This window comes from Acanthochromis polyacanthus, chromosome 13, assembly GCF_021347895.1.
Source record: "Acanthochromis polyacanthus isolate Apoly-LR-REF ecotype Palm Island chromosome 13, KAUST_Apoly_ChrSc, whole genome shotgun sequence".
Lineage (NCBI taxonomy): Eukaryota > Metazoa > Chordata > Actinopteri > Pomacentridae > Acanthochromis > Acanthochromis polyacanthus.
In genome coordinates, this window is record NC_067125.1 from 40,808,610 (window position 1) to 40,825,008 (window position 16,399).

Sequence of the window (16,399 nt, forward strand, 5' to 3'; positions counted from 1 at the left end):
GCTTTTCCGTCGCAAAACGGCTTTTTTTCTCACTTTCCCAACATGTTTTTAGGGTTATGGTTAAGGTTAGGGTTAGGGATAGGGACAGGGATAGTGTTAGATAAAAGTTTGTTCATGATGGCGTTTCACCTGCGACTCCAGAGTGTCGATATTTACTCAACCACTAGAGGTCACATACGTCAAAACGTAACACTGGGTTGTAATACGGGCGTGTACAGACGACCTATGTGGTCGTTTTTGGTTTGAGGACAGGCTCGATTGCCTGCTGATGAGAGTCATCCTGTCAGCCAACACATCCCTCTACATTCATGGTGCCACCTGTAACGGTCATCTCCCCTTTTGCACTGATTCAGCCCCATATCATCACACTGTGCTACAATGTCAGGACTATGTATTCACTGTGACAGACCTGGCTACTTTACTGCCAAACATTGTGGATCTAATCTGAGTCAAACTAATTTATTTCCATCTCATCTGACCACAGACTGCACCGTTCTTCATCAGATTTTTTTTCGTGTGTTTTCACGTTTCTTCAGTAAATTTTATCTCGCAGTACCAAAACAAAAGCTTTTTTCTTGGCCAGTGTTCTTATGAATTATAGCTATGCACTGTGCCAATTTTCAGTGATGACCCTTGTGCTAATTCTGAAGCATTTGCCTGTCTGCTGCTTATCAGAGCAAAATTGTGCAAGTAGTGGTAGTTATTTTAGAACAACATAAGCCCTGATTAGTGGCACTCTGACTCTTTTTATACCTCCTGATTACTGCTGCAGCAGTGTTTCCACAGATTTTAGTTGGTTGTTGCTAGAGGTACGGACCCGTACCCGTAGCCTGTGGACTACAGATACGGCACTTTCCATTTGCCAATCAGATACGCGAGATCTGGTCACGTGACTCCCGGTAGACGCTAGCGGTACGGACCCGTAGCATCGGTACTACAGGTACGGACCCTAAACCTGACCCTAACCTTAACCTTTGCTTACCTTTCAACAGTTTGCAGTGGTTTGCAGCTTCTTGACTCGCGAGACTCGCGTACGGGTCGGTATCTGTAGACACTACCTTTTTAGTTGGTTACTCATCTTCCTCTATCCTTTTCCGTCTTTTTGAAGTCTGTTATGCCCAGCTCGTTGTAGAGCATAACAAAAAAAAGGAGGTCGACACAGTGACAACTTTTAAATAATAAAATTAATTTATTAAAGAACTCAACCAAGAAATAACCCAAGCTAAACCCAACATAATCAAATCCAAACCAAAATCAAGAAAAGTGCCTGGCAGGCACCCACCATCCGGGATGGGGGGGGGGCATCTTGGGTTCAACCTGCTTTTAAAGGCCCCCAGCAGGTGAAGCCAATCCTGAATAAGGAAAGGGAGGGGCAGGCAGAAGGATCTGCTGCTCTGCTGAACAGCAGAGGTGAGAGGAGGGAGGGGCAGGCAGGATCTAAAATAGAAAGCAGAGACAGGACACAGGAAGACAAACATACTGACTCCAAGTCCTGTGGCCGTCACGAGTCTCACATTAGACTTGTGTCTTTTTCTATGTGGAATCCTGATGCAGACACGCAGACAGACAGAGCCCATAGGTCATTTCTAACCATGTCCATACGGTTAGGCTTGTTGAAGTCACAGATGTACTCAGTTTGGTCTTCCTGACCACAGGTTTTGTGTATTAGTGATCACAAATGTATTTACTTGTGAAGCACAGTCTCTCTTTTGGGGCCTGTATTTTCAGTCTAATCTCTCTAAAGTGTTTGCTTTTGATTGTTCCGAAGAAGCATGGTGCTTTTGAAGTTAGTTAAAAAAGGAAATTATTGGGAGGTGAGACAATTTGGAATCTTTAAGTGATTTGCACAGGTGTCCACTCGTCTCTGTTACAAACTGTCGGGGGGAGGACAGACAAATGGGTCATTTACAGTCAGTGCTCAGTCTTATCCTGTTTACTGCCATAAAAATGTTCCATGAATTTACTTGCATCCTATAATTAGTCACTGTGACTCAAATACTCAAGAAGTAGCTTCAGGAACTTCCTTGCCTGCCCTCAACTTCTGGTATTTCCTTTGTATTTTACTTGGCAGAGGTGCATGTCGATATCAGACAGAAAGACAGACGATTTTTTCCCCACTAAAGTGAAGGTGTTCTTTGATCTGCCTCTCTGACCTCCCGCCCCAGCATCTCGGGTAGTTACACACCCACATTACACAGACACACACACACGTCGTGAGCGCGCAGCAGTCAGTTGGCAAAGTTTGACGCGCAGACTTCCACAGTGCAGATGCGTTAGATAGAAACAGGGAACTATGCGGGATATTTCTCAGTGACTGAAAAGAATTCTTTTGGCTCCACGGTGATAAGAAGTTTGGCGCCTGTAACCTCAAGTCTGACCGTGAACGGAGCTATATTACCTTCCACCTGCGCTTCAGTTGTTTCGGAGTTTTTCTCTTGGGCGCTTCACTTTGTCGAGGAAGGCAAAACGCGCTTCGATATTTTGGCACTTTGGCACAAGTCGGGACGTCGTGCGCGCTTGGCGTCAGACACAAGGAGCCAACAAGTGGCTTTTATGTACGGGTAGAGGAGAGAAATACAGAAAACCTGAAGCAGACAGTTGATTGCAGGGAATTTCAAGTAAGTAATTTTTAATCTAAGCCACTGGAGGAGTTTTAAGTGTGTCGGCACCATGAGAGGACCGCTGGTTTTCCAGATGTGGATGGTTTTATTGTTGGGGACTGTAGTTGAAGTCGGGAAGGCTCAGGTCTCCACCGCCAAAGTGATGAGGGGCAACAACAGGAGAGACGGTGAGTTTTCTTTCTTTCATTATTGCAGTAACTTGTCCGGTTGAAGCTGCAGGCCTGTTCTTTATACGTGCTGTGCTATTTTCATAAATGCAACTTTGGCTCTGGTTTTGTCTTTTCTACTTCAGTTCTCAGTTGTAATATTGCTGTGAGGTGATCATTATTAAGTTGAGATATTTAAATGACAAATACTTTCGTTGCATTGCCTGATTGTCTTGTGGCAGCATATTTTTTGTGACAAGTGACTGAAGTGGTTCATTTTAGTGAAAGACCTGTTGGCACAATGAAAACTGGTTACAAGAGAGAGGAGGCAGTAACGGAGTGGTGGTAAACGTTATAAGTGATGTAAAGGAGGTGCAAACCAAGCTATTAAGAAAGAGGAAGAGCAAACTGAGTAAAAGTCTGCACGTCTCAGCCAGCTGGGTGCCAGTAGCCTTTTAGTGGGACTGCTCACTGCTGCAGTGCATCTCCTCCTTCATTGAAGTTGAAGTTTTCAGACTCCCTGAACCACTTGCCTATATAACTTCCTGGAGGTGTGCCATGCTTACTTTTCACTTGGCCCTGAGGCTGAAGTCATGGTGCAGTACCTTTGATTACACACACACTCAGCTGCAGGGTTGCTTTTGGCTGGGAAACATGAAAATACCAGTGTATTAGGTTCGAACCTGGATGCCTGCTCCTGGGGCCTGTTTCACCAAACACTCCACTGTGTGTGTTCATGAAAAAGGAATAACAGTCTGACAGTTTACACATTAAATAGCCTACATTTCCGTGACCTCTGCTACCTATCAAATACCTCGAAAACTGCCTCTCTTCCATTTTTTTAAAAAATTTTTTAGTTACTGCATTCATCTGCTCATGATTAAACATTTATGAGTCATTTGAACCAAACGTGGCAGTAAATCTAATCACATTTTGAAGTCAGTATCAGAGTTTTATCTTTTGAATCAGAGCGTGAAGCATTCACATATATTTCACTGACAGCACCCTGCCACATGCACACCTATTGATAGTCAGAAGTAAGTGGATCTGCTGTAAATGATGTGGCACATCCCAGCAGTCACAGAGTGACAGCGATGGTGTAGCAGCACTGTGAGACGGATCAGGATAAAAAAAAAGTAGTGAATAGTAAGAAAGAAATGACTTGTTGCAAAGTAAAAGTTTATGCTTTTAAAGACAACTGCTGCACCAACAATATTTGGTCAAGGTTCAAAATGCCAGCAGGATAAAATGTGCCTGTTCTCTAACAGAATGGGAAAAGAAAAAGAATTAAGCTGGAAAGATCAGAAGGCGGCACACTTAAAACACCAATTTTCACGTTTACAATACTGCAGAAATGGGAGCTTTTATTGCTTTTAGTTGTGCAGAAAATCTCCTTGGTAGTTGTTTTTTGTTGTTTTGTTTAATGTTACTAAGAAACAGTCGGTCTTGGACTGGAGTTACAATCAAACCTGCAGGACATTTAAGTGATGTGAATATAATGTAGCGAAAACACATCAAGTCAAGCTTTGAAAAACGGAAGAAAAAAAATCCGTTGTATCACAGATAAATAAAACTTTCTCCTAAAAGGCCCATAAGCAAAATACTTAACTCTCAAAGTCAGCATTTAATAATAACCTTTATGACTTTCAATAAATCTTTCTAGTAGTTTTTCTCAAGCTTCAGATGCTGAGTTTCTTTGTTGTTCATGTTTACTCCTTTTTCACTTATTGGTCAAGGTTACCAGGCATTATGTCCTTGCTAGTTTAACGTTCCTCTGAAAGTCTGCACTGCTGCTTTTGTTCCTGCCTTTATCCTGGTCTTCTGCAGATCTTTGGCAGTAAAGCAAGGTTTTTCTCATCTGTTCTTTTCAGACATCTGATTCTTCATAGGGATATTTTGTTCTTTCTTCTATATCCTGGAAGGTTTGCTGCTCTGCAGTGAGTTTTAAACTTGACTATATTGCTGGCAACTGTGTCTTTTAGAACTCAGAGTGTCTTGGAAGTCATTTTTTAAGCCACTGCCTTTTTGTTGCAATGACGTATTTTTTTTCTCTTTGCTTCATAGACTGCCGCTTTATCTTTGCCATGTTTGCTCTCAGATTAAACACCTGTGTTTTTATATCTCTGTCACAGCTGAAGTGCAATCACAGTGGTGATGGAGCTCACAGAACTTTAACAGGATTTGGCAGCAGTTTGGTAGCTTTTCATATTAGTAAGTGATTAACAGCAATATTAGATACAGGTAGAAATGCTCTTTGCTCTTTCAGTTTCATACGCTTTTGCAATTTTGATTGAGCCTATTTTACTCCTGAAGTAAAAAATGTACTACTTACTTAATAAAATGTATAATCTTCCTTTAAAATACATTGCCAGGAAATTGTTCTCCAAATTTCCATTTAATTGTCATTTGACACCGGCTAGAATACACGCTAATGTACATCTCAGTGGTAACTTTAAATTGGAAGTTTGAGATATAATAATAGTCTTATTTTTGCTGAACATTTTCCAAGTATTCAAGTCAATGATCAGTCCTTACAATGAAAAATGTTAAATTAGTCTGACATGCGAGTTGCAGAAATGAAATTAGTGGTTTAAACACTCACTCAATTTGGGAATTTTCCCAACCAGTTTTATACCAAATTGTAATAGAACTCTATTAAAACATTACTTTTGATTGCAAAGAAAATGATTACGGTCTCCTGGCTCAATCCTCAGCCCCCCCACTATTACACAATGGAAAAACAAGTTAAAAGAGGTGTATCATATGGAGCAGATAACTGCAAGATTACAAATGAAAAGTGACATATTTAAAGATAAATGGGCTTTAATACACAAATATATCTTCAACTGAATGGTATCTATTTGGAAAAAAAAGTGTATGTTGTCTTGTAATGTCAAAAACTGTATGGTCCTGAAATAAGGAGTACTGGAGCTAATTTGCCACACTGCTGTACCAGTTTGTTGTACTTGTATGATGGAGCTTGCACTGCAGAATTGAAATAAAGAATAAGTTAAAAAAAACACTCACTCAATGAGAAAGAGATAGCAGCTCCCAAAACAACCACCTGACATGCTTTTCAAATGTGTTCTGATAATATCAAATCAGACCGATATGATCACAGGGAGGTCGCTCATCTCTGGATCAACAAGCACTATGGGGAAATGTGATCGTTGCTATTGAGACAGAGTGGCTGTTGAATACTTGGATTTAACAGCTCTTTAAATCACTGCATACAGTCTAGCAATAACACTCTGCCCAGAAGTTATCTCTACTTGTGTGTGTGTGTGTGTGTCTCTGCGTTTTTGGTTCAACAGTCAGCTTATGTGGAATATGAGAGCTTAGTTCCGTTATTTGATTGACTGCTGGTGATTAGAGTTCTTTCCACATACAGGAGTGAACCTGAAGCTCACAGGAACTCTGCAGCTTTCCCTCGTCCATTTAGCATTGTGAATGTGCCCGTGTGCGTACACCCTTGTGTATTTGGATACGTGTGTTTGTGTGTGAATGTTCTGACAGAATGTCTTAGCTCACTTCGAGGAATTCCCCCCAAGGTTTTTTCCTCCTGTGTTTGTTCAGCGTTTTGCCCGTTCCTTTCGCCTGCCATTGAAGTGTGTCTGTGGGTGCATTAAAGGGGTCGGGGTGGGGCAGGTTAAGGGGGGAGACAGGGAGACAGGAATGCATTTGCAAAAAAAAAAAAAAGGAACACAAACATGCATGTAAACATGAAGAAGAACGTAAACTATTTGGCCTTTTTGCTCGGAGCGACTTATCTCTGCTGAAAAGACCAGATGACCCAGATAGGACAAAGACTAACACACAGACACACACAGACACACACAGACACACACAGACACACACAGGCAGCATCACAAACCATCACACATGTTCAGCTGTTTTCACGTGCATTAGAATACAGTATAACTGACCTGCTTTTAAACCGAGTCAGGCTTAATGATCATTGCTCTGAACGATTATTCTAATAAATATTCATGTCAAACATTGTCAATATGCAGCACAATGTGACACGAGAAAATGCTTGGCTGTGAATGTGTGACTGACCTCGAGTGGCATCTAAGAGAATTGTGAGATGCTCCAACTAGAGCCCATTATGTTGGTTAATTGATACTGGCTGTCTGATATGCACCAACGTGAAAATTCATTTGTACAGAAGATAATATAGAAATGATGCTTGGGGTTATGTAGAAATTGTATCATACAGTTTGTCCAACAGAGTAGCACATTCTGATTCCATTGTTTACAACACTGCCTGCAGCACATGTAGCAGAGTTTGTGTCACAGCTGAGCAGATGGTGGCATGGAGTCAAGTGGTGCCTCTAAGCTGCTAACTAGCTTGTAAAATACACGGCTGAAAGGTGGACTAACAGTTAAATCGGTAGCAGCATCAGCCCTATATGCATGCGTGCACATCATGTGTTGAGCTACTGTGGTCTAAAATCACTGTTGTAAAATGCAGGCATACTGAGGGTCACTTTGTGAGTTTGACGGAATGTGTGAAATACTCTGGAGATTTAAGTGCATTGTTATCTTTTTCAAGTTTGTTGGCTTTAAGATTAACTGAAGTTATGCAACTGTATGACTTACACACACTTCGTACTTGTGTGTGAAAGTTCACGCACACATTAACATGCAGACACACATGCAGTCCATGAATGCTTGGACACTGACACTGAGCATTTTGGCTCTGTACACCACAACAATGGATTTGAAATGAAAGAAGATGCGCTTTAAGTGCAGACGTTCAGCTTTAATTTGAGGTTATTTACATTCAAATCAGGTGAACGTTTTAGGAATTACAACACTTTTGTTGTGCTGCACAGAGCTGAAATCTGGAAAATTGTGTCAATGTCCAACTATTTATGGACCTGACTGTACAACACAGAGTTTCACTTGGAGCAAAGATGAAAGACAATGCCACATGCAGAGACCATGCTTACAATTAGTGCTACAGAGTTTAACTGGCTACTCTGCTAAACCGAGAACATAGCTTCTATTCCTGCTGGTGGCAAAAGCGCAATATGTTTTATAAAGAGCCCTGGCATATCCTCCTGATTCCTGCTCTTCTTTCTTCCAATAATTCTTCTCTTATCTTTTGCCTTCCTCTCTCAGAACTCTCGTATCAGGCTCTGCCTCGATACATATCACTCCATCTCTCCAGATCCTCCTCTTTCAATCTCTCCCTTTCTTGTTTCTGTCTTTATCTTCCCACCTTCCCCCATCTGTTTCAGCTGTTTTTAATCAAAAGCTATTTCACCCTGTTGGCTCTGTGAGCAAATATAATGTGACAAAACAGTGTCACAGACACAACAATAGTACCTGCACAAGGATAGTACATTTGGTGAAACTCAGTTTATAAACCCTCAGATATTTAGCATCCACTGTGGGTACACTTGAAAGACCTACATCACAGGTGCTGAAAAAGGGAACAGATTGAGAGAAGCAGACAAAAAGCTACAAGATGCACACATGCATGTGATTCATCCAGACAAAGCTGAATTTCTTCAACTGTTGTTCATTCTGGTTTGGAAAATCTGCGACATTTATATTAAAATGGATTTCTTTGTTCTATTTCTGCATGTGTGTTGTAACATCCTGATAGTGACTCGACAAAAAAAATGTTTAAATATGTATTTTCTCATATTTTCTACCACACAATAAAACCAGTGTTTTTGCTTTAGTGGGGTTTCATGTGTTCAAAAATATGTAATGCAAGCTCAGACTGATCTGTACAGATGTATATATCCATTTAATTTTAGGATTTAAAAGATAATATGTCCATTATTTACATGATAAACCGTTTAAATTTGTGCCAATAAATGTTATCTGTAAGCTATTTAAATTATTGGTCCATAAAATGACTTTCCAATTTCCGGATCTACAAAATATTGGTATAATTGCTTTGTACAGTTTACATAAAATATATGGTGTGATTAAAGTAAAATGCTATGGTGGAAAACATGATGGAGCTATTAAGTTTTATTGTGAGAAACATTATAGAAAATCTCATTTGAAATAAAACTTAAATCTAAATGCAAAAATATATATAAACCAGCATTAAAATTAGAAGCTGGACAATCATTTCTATGCTTTTCTGCTCTGCATATCTGACAAAATAAGAATCAGTCAGTGACAGGAGAGTTTTAGCTTCAACTGCTAATGGAAAATACCTGATTGACATCCTAAATAAACTACAGGTGCAACATGCTTCACATGCATGAGTATGTGAGGGCCTGCAAGAGTAAGACTGATGTCAGATTGGTCCTCAGAGGGTGTACATGAGCACTGAGCAATGCATATCAGCAGAATATTTAGACCAATCTACTCCATATGTATGAAACCTGTCCTCTAAGGAGTGTAATCCCCGCTTTACACAGATCAGCAGAATATCCCATTTCTGGCGTGCAATTTACTATTTAAAAAGGGAACAATAGGCAAACAATCAATTTACCAATTTAGCTCCATTTCATGAAAGCCTCAGTTATACAGTTGTGAAACTACATCAGTGTCAAATGTAAAAAAAATGAAATTTATTAAGTTTAGAAGTTTGATTTTCCAATAGTACACGTGGATTTCACTAGATGTATTCTTGGTTTTAGCTGCTGAAGTATGTTCACTTTGCCATTACAGTATTTATCAGTCAAGTTTGAGAGATGTCGAGTGTCGATATCCTTCATAGTCCTTTAATCACTTTCCATGTTGATTAGTTGCCAAACATGAAGAAGGTGGGCTTCATCTAATACGAGCCTGTCAGAGGGCAGATGCCAGAGGAAAGAGAGCAGAGATAAAGACGCATGAAGCTGCGGTCAGACTGAGATTTACCAGAGTGTAGTGACTCCCATAGTGTAGACAAAAGCAGGTGTGAAGCATATACTGTCACCATTAGGCCGAATAGCATGCAAATAATAGCAGAAAGGGTATTTTTCTGTTTATTTGATGGTGTTGATGCATGCCTGTGTCTCTGCTGCCGTTACCTTGGCGTGAAGTTGTCCAGCAAAATATATACAAATAAAACACAAAAAAGGCAACAGGAGATCACTTCCTAACATGCTTCCAGTGTTGCACAATTTAGTCCTTGATCTGAGAAATAACATGTCCCAAACTTAATCACAGGTTAATACGGGGCTTTACCGGGTTGACTTTGGAGAATCAAGTCGATAACTTCTGAAGTGGGTTTAGTATATAATTCCCTCTGTGTGTCACTATTCTCCGTCAGTAGCTCAGTAAAGAAACACTGCCTAGAAACACTAACTGAGCTGGTTTATCGCACAGAACAGGGACTGTGGATTTTGTCCCCTATCACTAACAGCAGAAGCACATTTGGTTGGACTGTCTGAATAAAGTCTCCTCAAGTTCACTGTAAAAATTGGAAACCTAAAGCGAAAAGACGTTGAACTAATTCCACTACTTCAGGCTTGTTGTTGATTAAGCTAATCTAATAATTAGCTAATGACATTCTGTTTATAATTTTATACTTTAAATCAAGTGATTTGCTTTTTGAAGCAGTGGAATTATTTCCATCACAAGATGTCTTTTCCATCACAGGAAACTCTTCCAGTTATATTCACAGTTAAAGATGAAATGAGCTGCTTTGAAATGACACTCAAACATACTGTCATGAACATACACTTAGCTTGATTTTTTTTGTTGCCATTTTCAGTTCCTTTCAAGGAACATATCTGGTTCTCAAGTCACATGATCCACAGTCACATGAGGTTACTACTAAGACAGACCCCAGAATTTGCATTTTGTACAATGTGGTGAATATGACACTTATTTGTAATGCCACATGTTCTTCCTTTTTAACCCTTTACGCTTCAGTGCATCGTAGGTGTACCGCATAGGAATTTCAAGAATGTCCGACGGCTGCAAACCCGATTATACAAACACTATACGCCGATGGAAAGCTTAGATTCTCATGAATCCGCCGGTATAAACCACTTTCAGATGCGATTACCACAGCGGGTGAGAAAAACACATTTGTCAGACAAAAACGAATATCCATCCATCCGTTCTCTATACACGGCTTCAACGCACACAGCGCGACTCACATTTCCGGGTTTATTATTACACACACAAAAAAAAAGATTCCACAAAAAACGGCCATAATCCAACCTTTTACATCCAGATGACACAAGCCAGTAAACTATTTTGTCCAAAACATGTCCTGAAGTCGGTATAAAATCCACGAATCGGTCATTTTCAAGGAAATGCACCTCGCGATGTGCGTCCAATATTCCCTGTATTTTTCGTAATTTTTTTTATTTAAAAATAGAATATTAGCGATTTTTTTGTACTGAAAACGGCTGGAATTGACTGAAGCTTAAAGGGTTAAAAAAAGAAACATGAATGTCTCCCACTACACAATACATTTCATTGTAACTAAATCTACATATCACTTGTTTCTAACAGTAAAATTTCATTGATAGCAAACTCAGACTTAATCAGAGTTATTTCTCCAAAGTCAAACTGTGAGGATAAAGGCCAAAAAGCTAAAAATACACATAAAAAGCCAATTTTATATGATAAAAAATGAATGAGCTCCTATTTATTTTTTATATACACCCTTTGATGTTGAGGCAGTGAGAGAAATAAAGAAGAAATATATATTTAATACTTTTATACGTCTGGGATAGAAAAATGCAGATAGTTGAAGAAACATGCAGATACAGGAGTGGTTGTGCTCACAGTAGCATGTTTGTAACAACTGTGTGGGAGGTTGTGTAGTACTTCACTGTTTGTTAGAATTCAAGGTGCCCAGCGTCACATACAGACACACAAAGAACACCATCTCCCACCGATCAAAACATTCTTTAGCATCTGAATCCATAAAACGAGCAACAAAAGAGATGAATGCAATGCATACTGCAGCAGAGACTGCAAGGATGTTTTAATAGTGGAGAGTTATGTTTGGCCTTGACGTCCATTGAATAGACCTTCTTTTTCAGTAAATAAAGTTTCCAATTTATGATACTGTAGACGTTCTCTTCTCATCCGTATTGGCTTAAAATATATTTCCAAAATGAGTCCAGCTCACCATTGGATCATTAATTGACAAAATGGTTCCCTTCTCAATGTCCGTTCAGAAGCTATTGTGGAGCTTCAGGTTGCATCACAATCACAAGAGTAAACTGTTCCAGATCTAAACTGCTTTGTCCTAAATTCATTCTTTATTCGTGAGATGGAGGGAAACACAGATTTAGTTTTGGCATGGCTGGTTGTCCATGAACCTGCTCACACCGTCTTTTATTATCGCTCTGGCTCTGATGGACTGATTTACGACAGGATGCAAATTGGTTCCAAATGTTTTCTGTGTCACCATATTAAACACAGGGGTGACAGCAGGGAGGAGCATCGCTGAGGTTATTGGAATTCATGAGTCACAGTCAGGACACCCGACGTGGAAATACTCCACACCCGCCCACCCACGCCGACACACACGCCAACACAATTACAGGATCTCCCTTTCAAGGGAATCCCCCAATAAACACTCGACATTTTACACACACACACACACACACACACACACACACACACACACACACACACACACACACACACACACACACGTTTGTACTTCTATCTTAGTGAGGACATCCATAGGCGTAATGCATTTCCTAGAGCCTTACCCTAACCTTAACCATCACAACTGATGGCCTAAACTTAATCCTTACCCTAACCCTAACCAAACCTCAATTCATACCTGTTCTCTAAAAACAAGTCTTCACCCTCAAACATGGCTGTTTCAAAGTGAGGACCGGCCAAAATGTCCTCACTTTGTAAAAATGTCCTCACTTTGATAGTTAAATGCAGAAAATGGTTCTCACAATGTAGCAAGTACAAGAACACACACACACACACACACACACACACACACACACACACACACACACACACACACACACACGTTTGTACTTCTATCTTAGTGAGGACATCCATAGGCGTAATGCATTTCCTAGAGCCTTACCCTAACCTTAACCATCACAACTGATGGCCTAAACTTTATCCTTACCCTAACCCTAACCAAACCTCAATTCATACCTGTTCTCTAAAAACAAGTCTTCACCCTCAAACATGGCTGTTTCAAAGTGAGGACCAGCCAGAATGTCCTCACTTTGTAAAAATGTCCTCACTTTGATAGTTAAATGCAGAAAATAGTACTCACCATGTAGCAAGTACAAGAACACACACACACACACACACACACACACACACACACACACACACACACACACACACACACACACACACACACACACACACACACACACACACACACACACACACACACACACACACAGTGTGCGTGAGCCAAAGTGACCCCACCCCTAAATGTTTGGCAGACAACCTTTTCCTCCCCTGCGCAGACAAAACTGGGTGGTGACCGCTTGGACAGCCTGATGAGAGAGCAGTGTGTTGTGTGTGCGACACGAGAGAGGCAAAGAGTGAAATGATGCCTTGGAAATAGAGTGGAGTGAAGCTCATGTAGGAGGGGGTGCTCATATTTCAGCAGGAGGGGGCAGTCGGAGGGAAGTGAACGTTTAGAAGGGAGCTTAAAGGGCACAGAGGAGGAGGAGAGGGAAAAGGTGTGTAGAGAGAGATATGCCAAGTTAAAAGACCTGTCCCTCAACTTTTCTGCCCTGTCAGCTTTCAAAGAGATAAACCAACTGCAAGCCAAATGGACAGAGTATAAAGGAGGAGATGGAAGAAAGCAGCACAGATAGAGGAGTGGAGGGGGGTGCAGATAAGATGTTTCTGGAGAGGGAGAGCAGGTCCAAGTATAGTACCACACATCAGCAGATGATCTGATCTCAGTCACAGAATCTGATCAAAGTGGAGGGGAATGATTAGGCTGCTTTCACTGTGGATCCAAATGGTTTTTTTCCTCAATTCTGATCGATCAAAAACAAAAACAACACATTCCTCAACATTGTCCATATAAATAGAATGCTCTTAAAAGAAGATTAAATTGCTCCATTTGACACTCTGATGTGTGAATCCAAGTAACAGTGACCATCATCAAATATCTAAAATTAACACTAAGCCAACAAGAAAAGCACAGAGAGTGCAGAACTCTGCCAAGGCTGTCCATTCCCCCATATACCAGTGTCAGAAATGTAGGATTTTTTAATAGAAATGCAGCATTTGTTCACTAGTTATTGATAATCACAAATCACAGCAACATAGAATGTGGCCATCTAATGTAGATGTACCCAAATGACAAACAAAACGACCAGGTGTGTGTTATGCTATAATGTTTTACACCTCAGTTTAGGAATGTACCGTTAATTCTTTTTCTAGACTATGATTCTTAGTAAACAAAGTGAACAATTACTGATATTTGGATCCGATATTTACAGTAAAAAATTAAAATCAACAAGCAAAACTGAATTAAAAGGCCTTCACTATGTCTGTTTTGCATAATGTTCGACTAACACGGAGCTTTAGCTTTTACCCTTCAGTGTTGATAGAATGTTACTCATAATATGTACCAGTCAGATAGTGCTGTGTGGGACAGCGTTAAGACTACAGAAAGGGATCACAGATAGAGAAAAGCAGCTGAAGCGGAGTACATTTTTGAAATAGAATCAGTAAAAAAAAAAATTAAAAAGATACAATAATGGGAAAATTTCTAACCCCACCAAACTGATTATTGATTGAGCCTTTCGATGCATAATTATGATATTTAGGTTAAACTAATCCAACTTGACCACATCATCTTACAAAAGTAACAAAATCTTGGTATAATAGTATGTGAATCCATGACAGTTTACAAAAATGTAATGACTATCAGTTGTGATTGTGTAAGTGATAAAGATTTTGCTGTAAATTCTGTTATTCTCTCTGATCCATCAAGTAAATCTGAGATGTATTATGAAGTCCAAGCACATTATTAGGAGCAGCTGTGTAACCTAGTGCAATCCAATACAACAGCTCTGCCATAAATTCTGCTTTTCAAACAGCATATTTAGTTTCAGTGTTTGTTGACCTTGTCAGAAAAGTGATAACGCCACTTTATGACCATTACTGAGGTCATAATTGGTGGTGATACTGGGCTGCGTTACATGGGAGCATTTCTTTTATTTTATCTACACTAGTAACATACATGAGGGCAGCACATTTTTTTCATATTTAGACCATCCATCCGAGTTCTTCTCAGATGATGATGAGTTTATTTCGAGCTTTTACAAGGTAAAGTTTCTACATGTTGGGAACAGTACTTTGGCAGTTTTTCTACTCTTCCAAGATGTTTCGATACAATTTGTTCGAACCTTATAAACATGTCAAACATGTCAATACAAAAAAGAAGAAAAAAAACAACAAAAAACAGCAAAATTCCAATTTCTTTTGGTTTTTGAAATAAAAGGAAAATTCCAAAAATGAACTGAATTTACGTGTTTAACATCAGAAACGTGTAACTGTATTTTCTACATAAATTACATTCACAAATGGTATCATAATTTGAATTGCTTTGGTGCCCCATGTGCCATCACATTACCAGTTTGGAGTTATGTGATCATTACGTAAATCCTTCCATTTGTAACATTACTCAGAAACGGAGGAACAGATTTGGGTGAAAATTTCAGGGAAGGTCAGAAATGACACAAGGACAAAGTCATTAGATTTTGGTGGTGATGCAGTCAGTAGTCTGGATCCACTGATTTATTAAGGATTTCCCACTGAGATAGCACCACGGCATCTGATAGTGGCACAGCATCACTTTAACTGTGACAAGTGAACACTACCTCAACTGCCTGCTGACGATCACATGATTGCGATCCTTCTACAAAGTCGACTTATTGGAAATGATGATTCGAGCATACACATGCATAGCACACGCCTGTGCTCAGGGCAAGGTCAGGGTAGAGTGCTGTTCTCTGAGTGCTTTTCTAGTTTTGGTATTGTGATCATCCTGGGATTCCATAATTATTATAGATGTACAGTTTATTTTTATTTATTTATTTTTAGCTTTTCATAAAATTGAGGGAAAACAGATTTCTACAAAGTCATGTCCTTTAATTAAAAATATAGAATGTAAAATAAAAGATCGCATAAGGATTCAGAGAGACAGGAAAAGTAGGGGAAAGACATGCAGTAAATGACAGTCGGTCGGACTCGAACTCATGGCTGCTGTGTCGTGGACTTTAGCCCTTTTTTATGGGTCGCCCGCTCAACCAGTTGAGCTACCCGGGAGCCCGACCCTGTTGTGTTTAAACTGTTTTTGTGTTTCTTTGGCTGTATGCTTTGGGTCATTGCCTTGCTGGAAAACAAATCTTCTTCCAAGTCATAGTTCTCTTGCAGACTGCATCAGGTTGTCCTCTGATTCTCAAGCCTTTGCTGCATTCATTTTACCCTCTACCCTTACAAGCCTTCCAGGGCCTGCTGCCAAGAAGCATCTCCTCATCACGATGCTTCCACTACCATGCATTATGGTGAATGATGCGTTTGTGATGATGTGCAGTATTTGATATTGGCTAGTCTGATGGCCAAAAAGCTCAGTTTTGACTGACAAAAGAACATTCTTCCACGAGACTTCGTTCTGGCAAACTCTTGTTCAGCTTTTTCCAATGGTGGCTTCCTCGTTGCCACTCTCATATAAAGTTTTGACTGATGAGG

General features: G+C 39.9%; 1 protein-coding gene across 2 annotated transcripts in view; it reads left to right on the top strand.

The window, feature by feature from the left end:
* Nucleotides 1-2,159: 2,159 nt before the first annotated feature.
* Nucleotides 2,160-16,399, top strand: part of pdgfd (platelet derived growth factor d) — a 74,783-nt gene continuing 60,543 nt past the window's right edge. Inside the window, exon 1 of one of the 2 annotated variants that reach the window (XM_051957788.1) lies at nucleotides 2,160-2,788. In XM_051957788.1, coding sequence (XP_051813748.1) covers nucleotides 2,671-2,788 — 118 coding nt within the window. In that variant the 5' untranslated portion in view covers nucleotides 2,160-2,670. The remainder of the gene's footprint in view (nucleotides 2,789-16,399) is intronic. The other variant, XM_022195923.2, reaches the window with a different exon arrangement.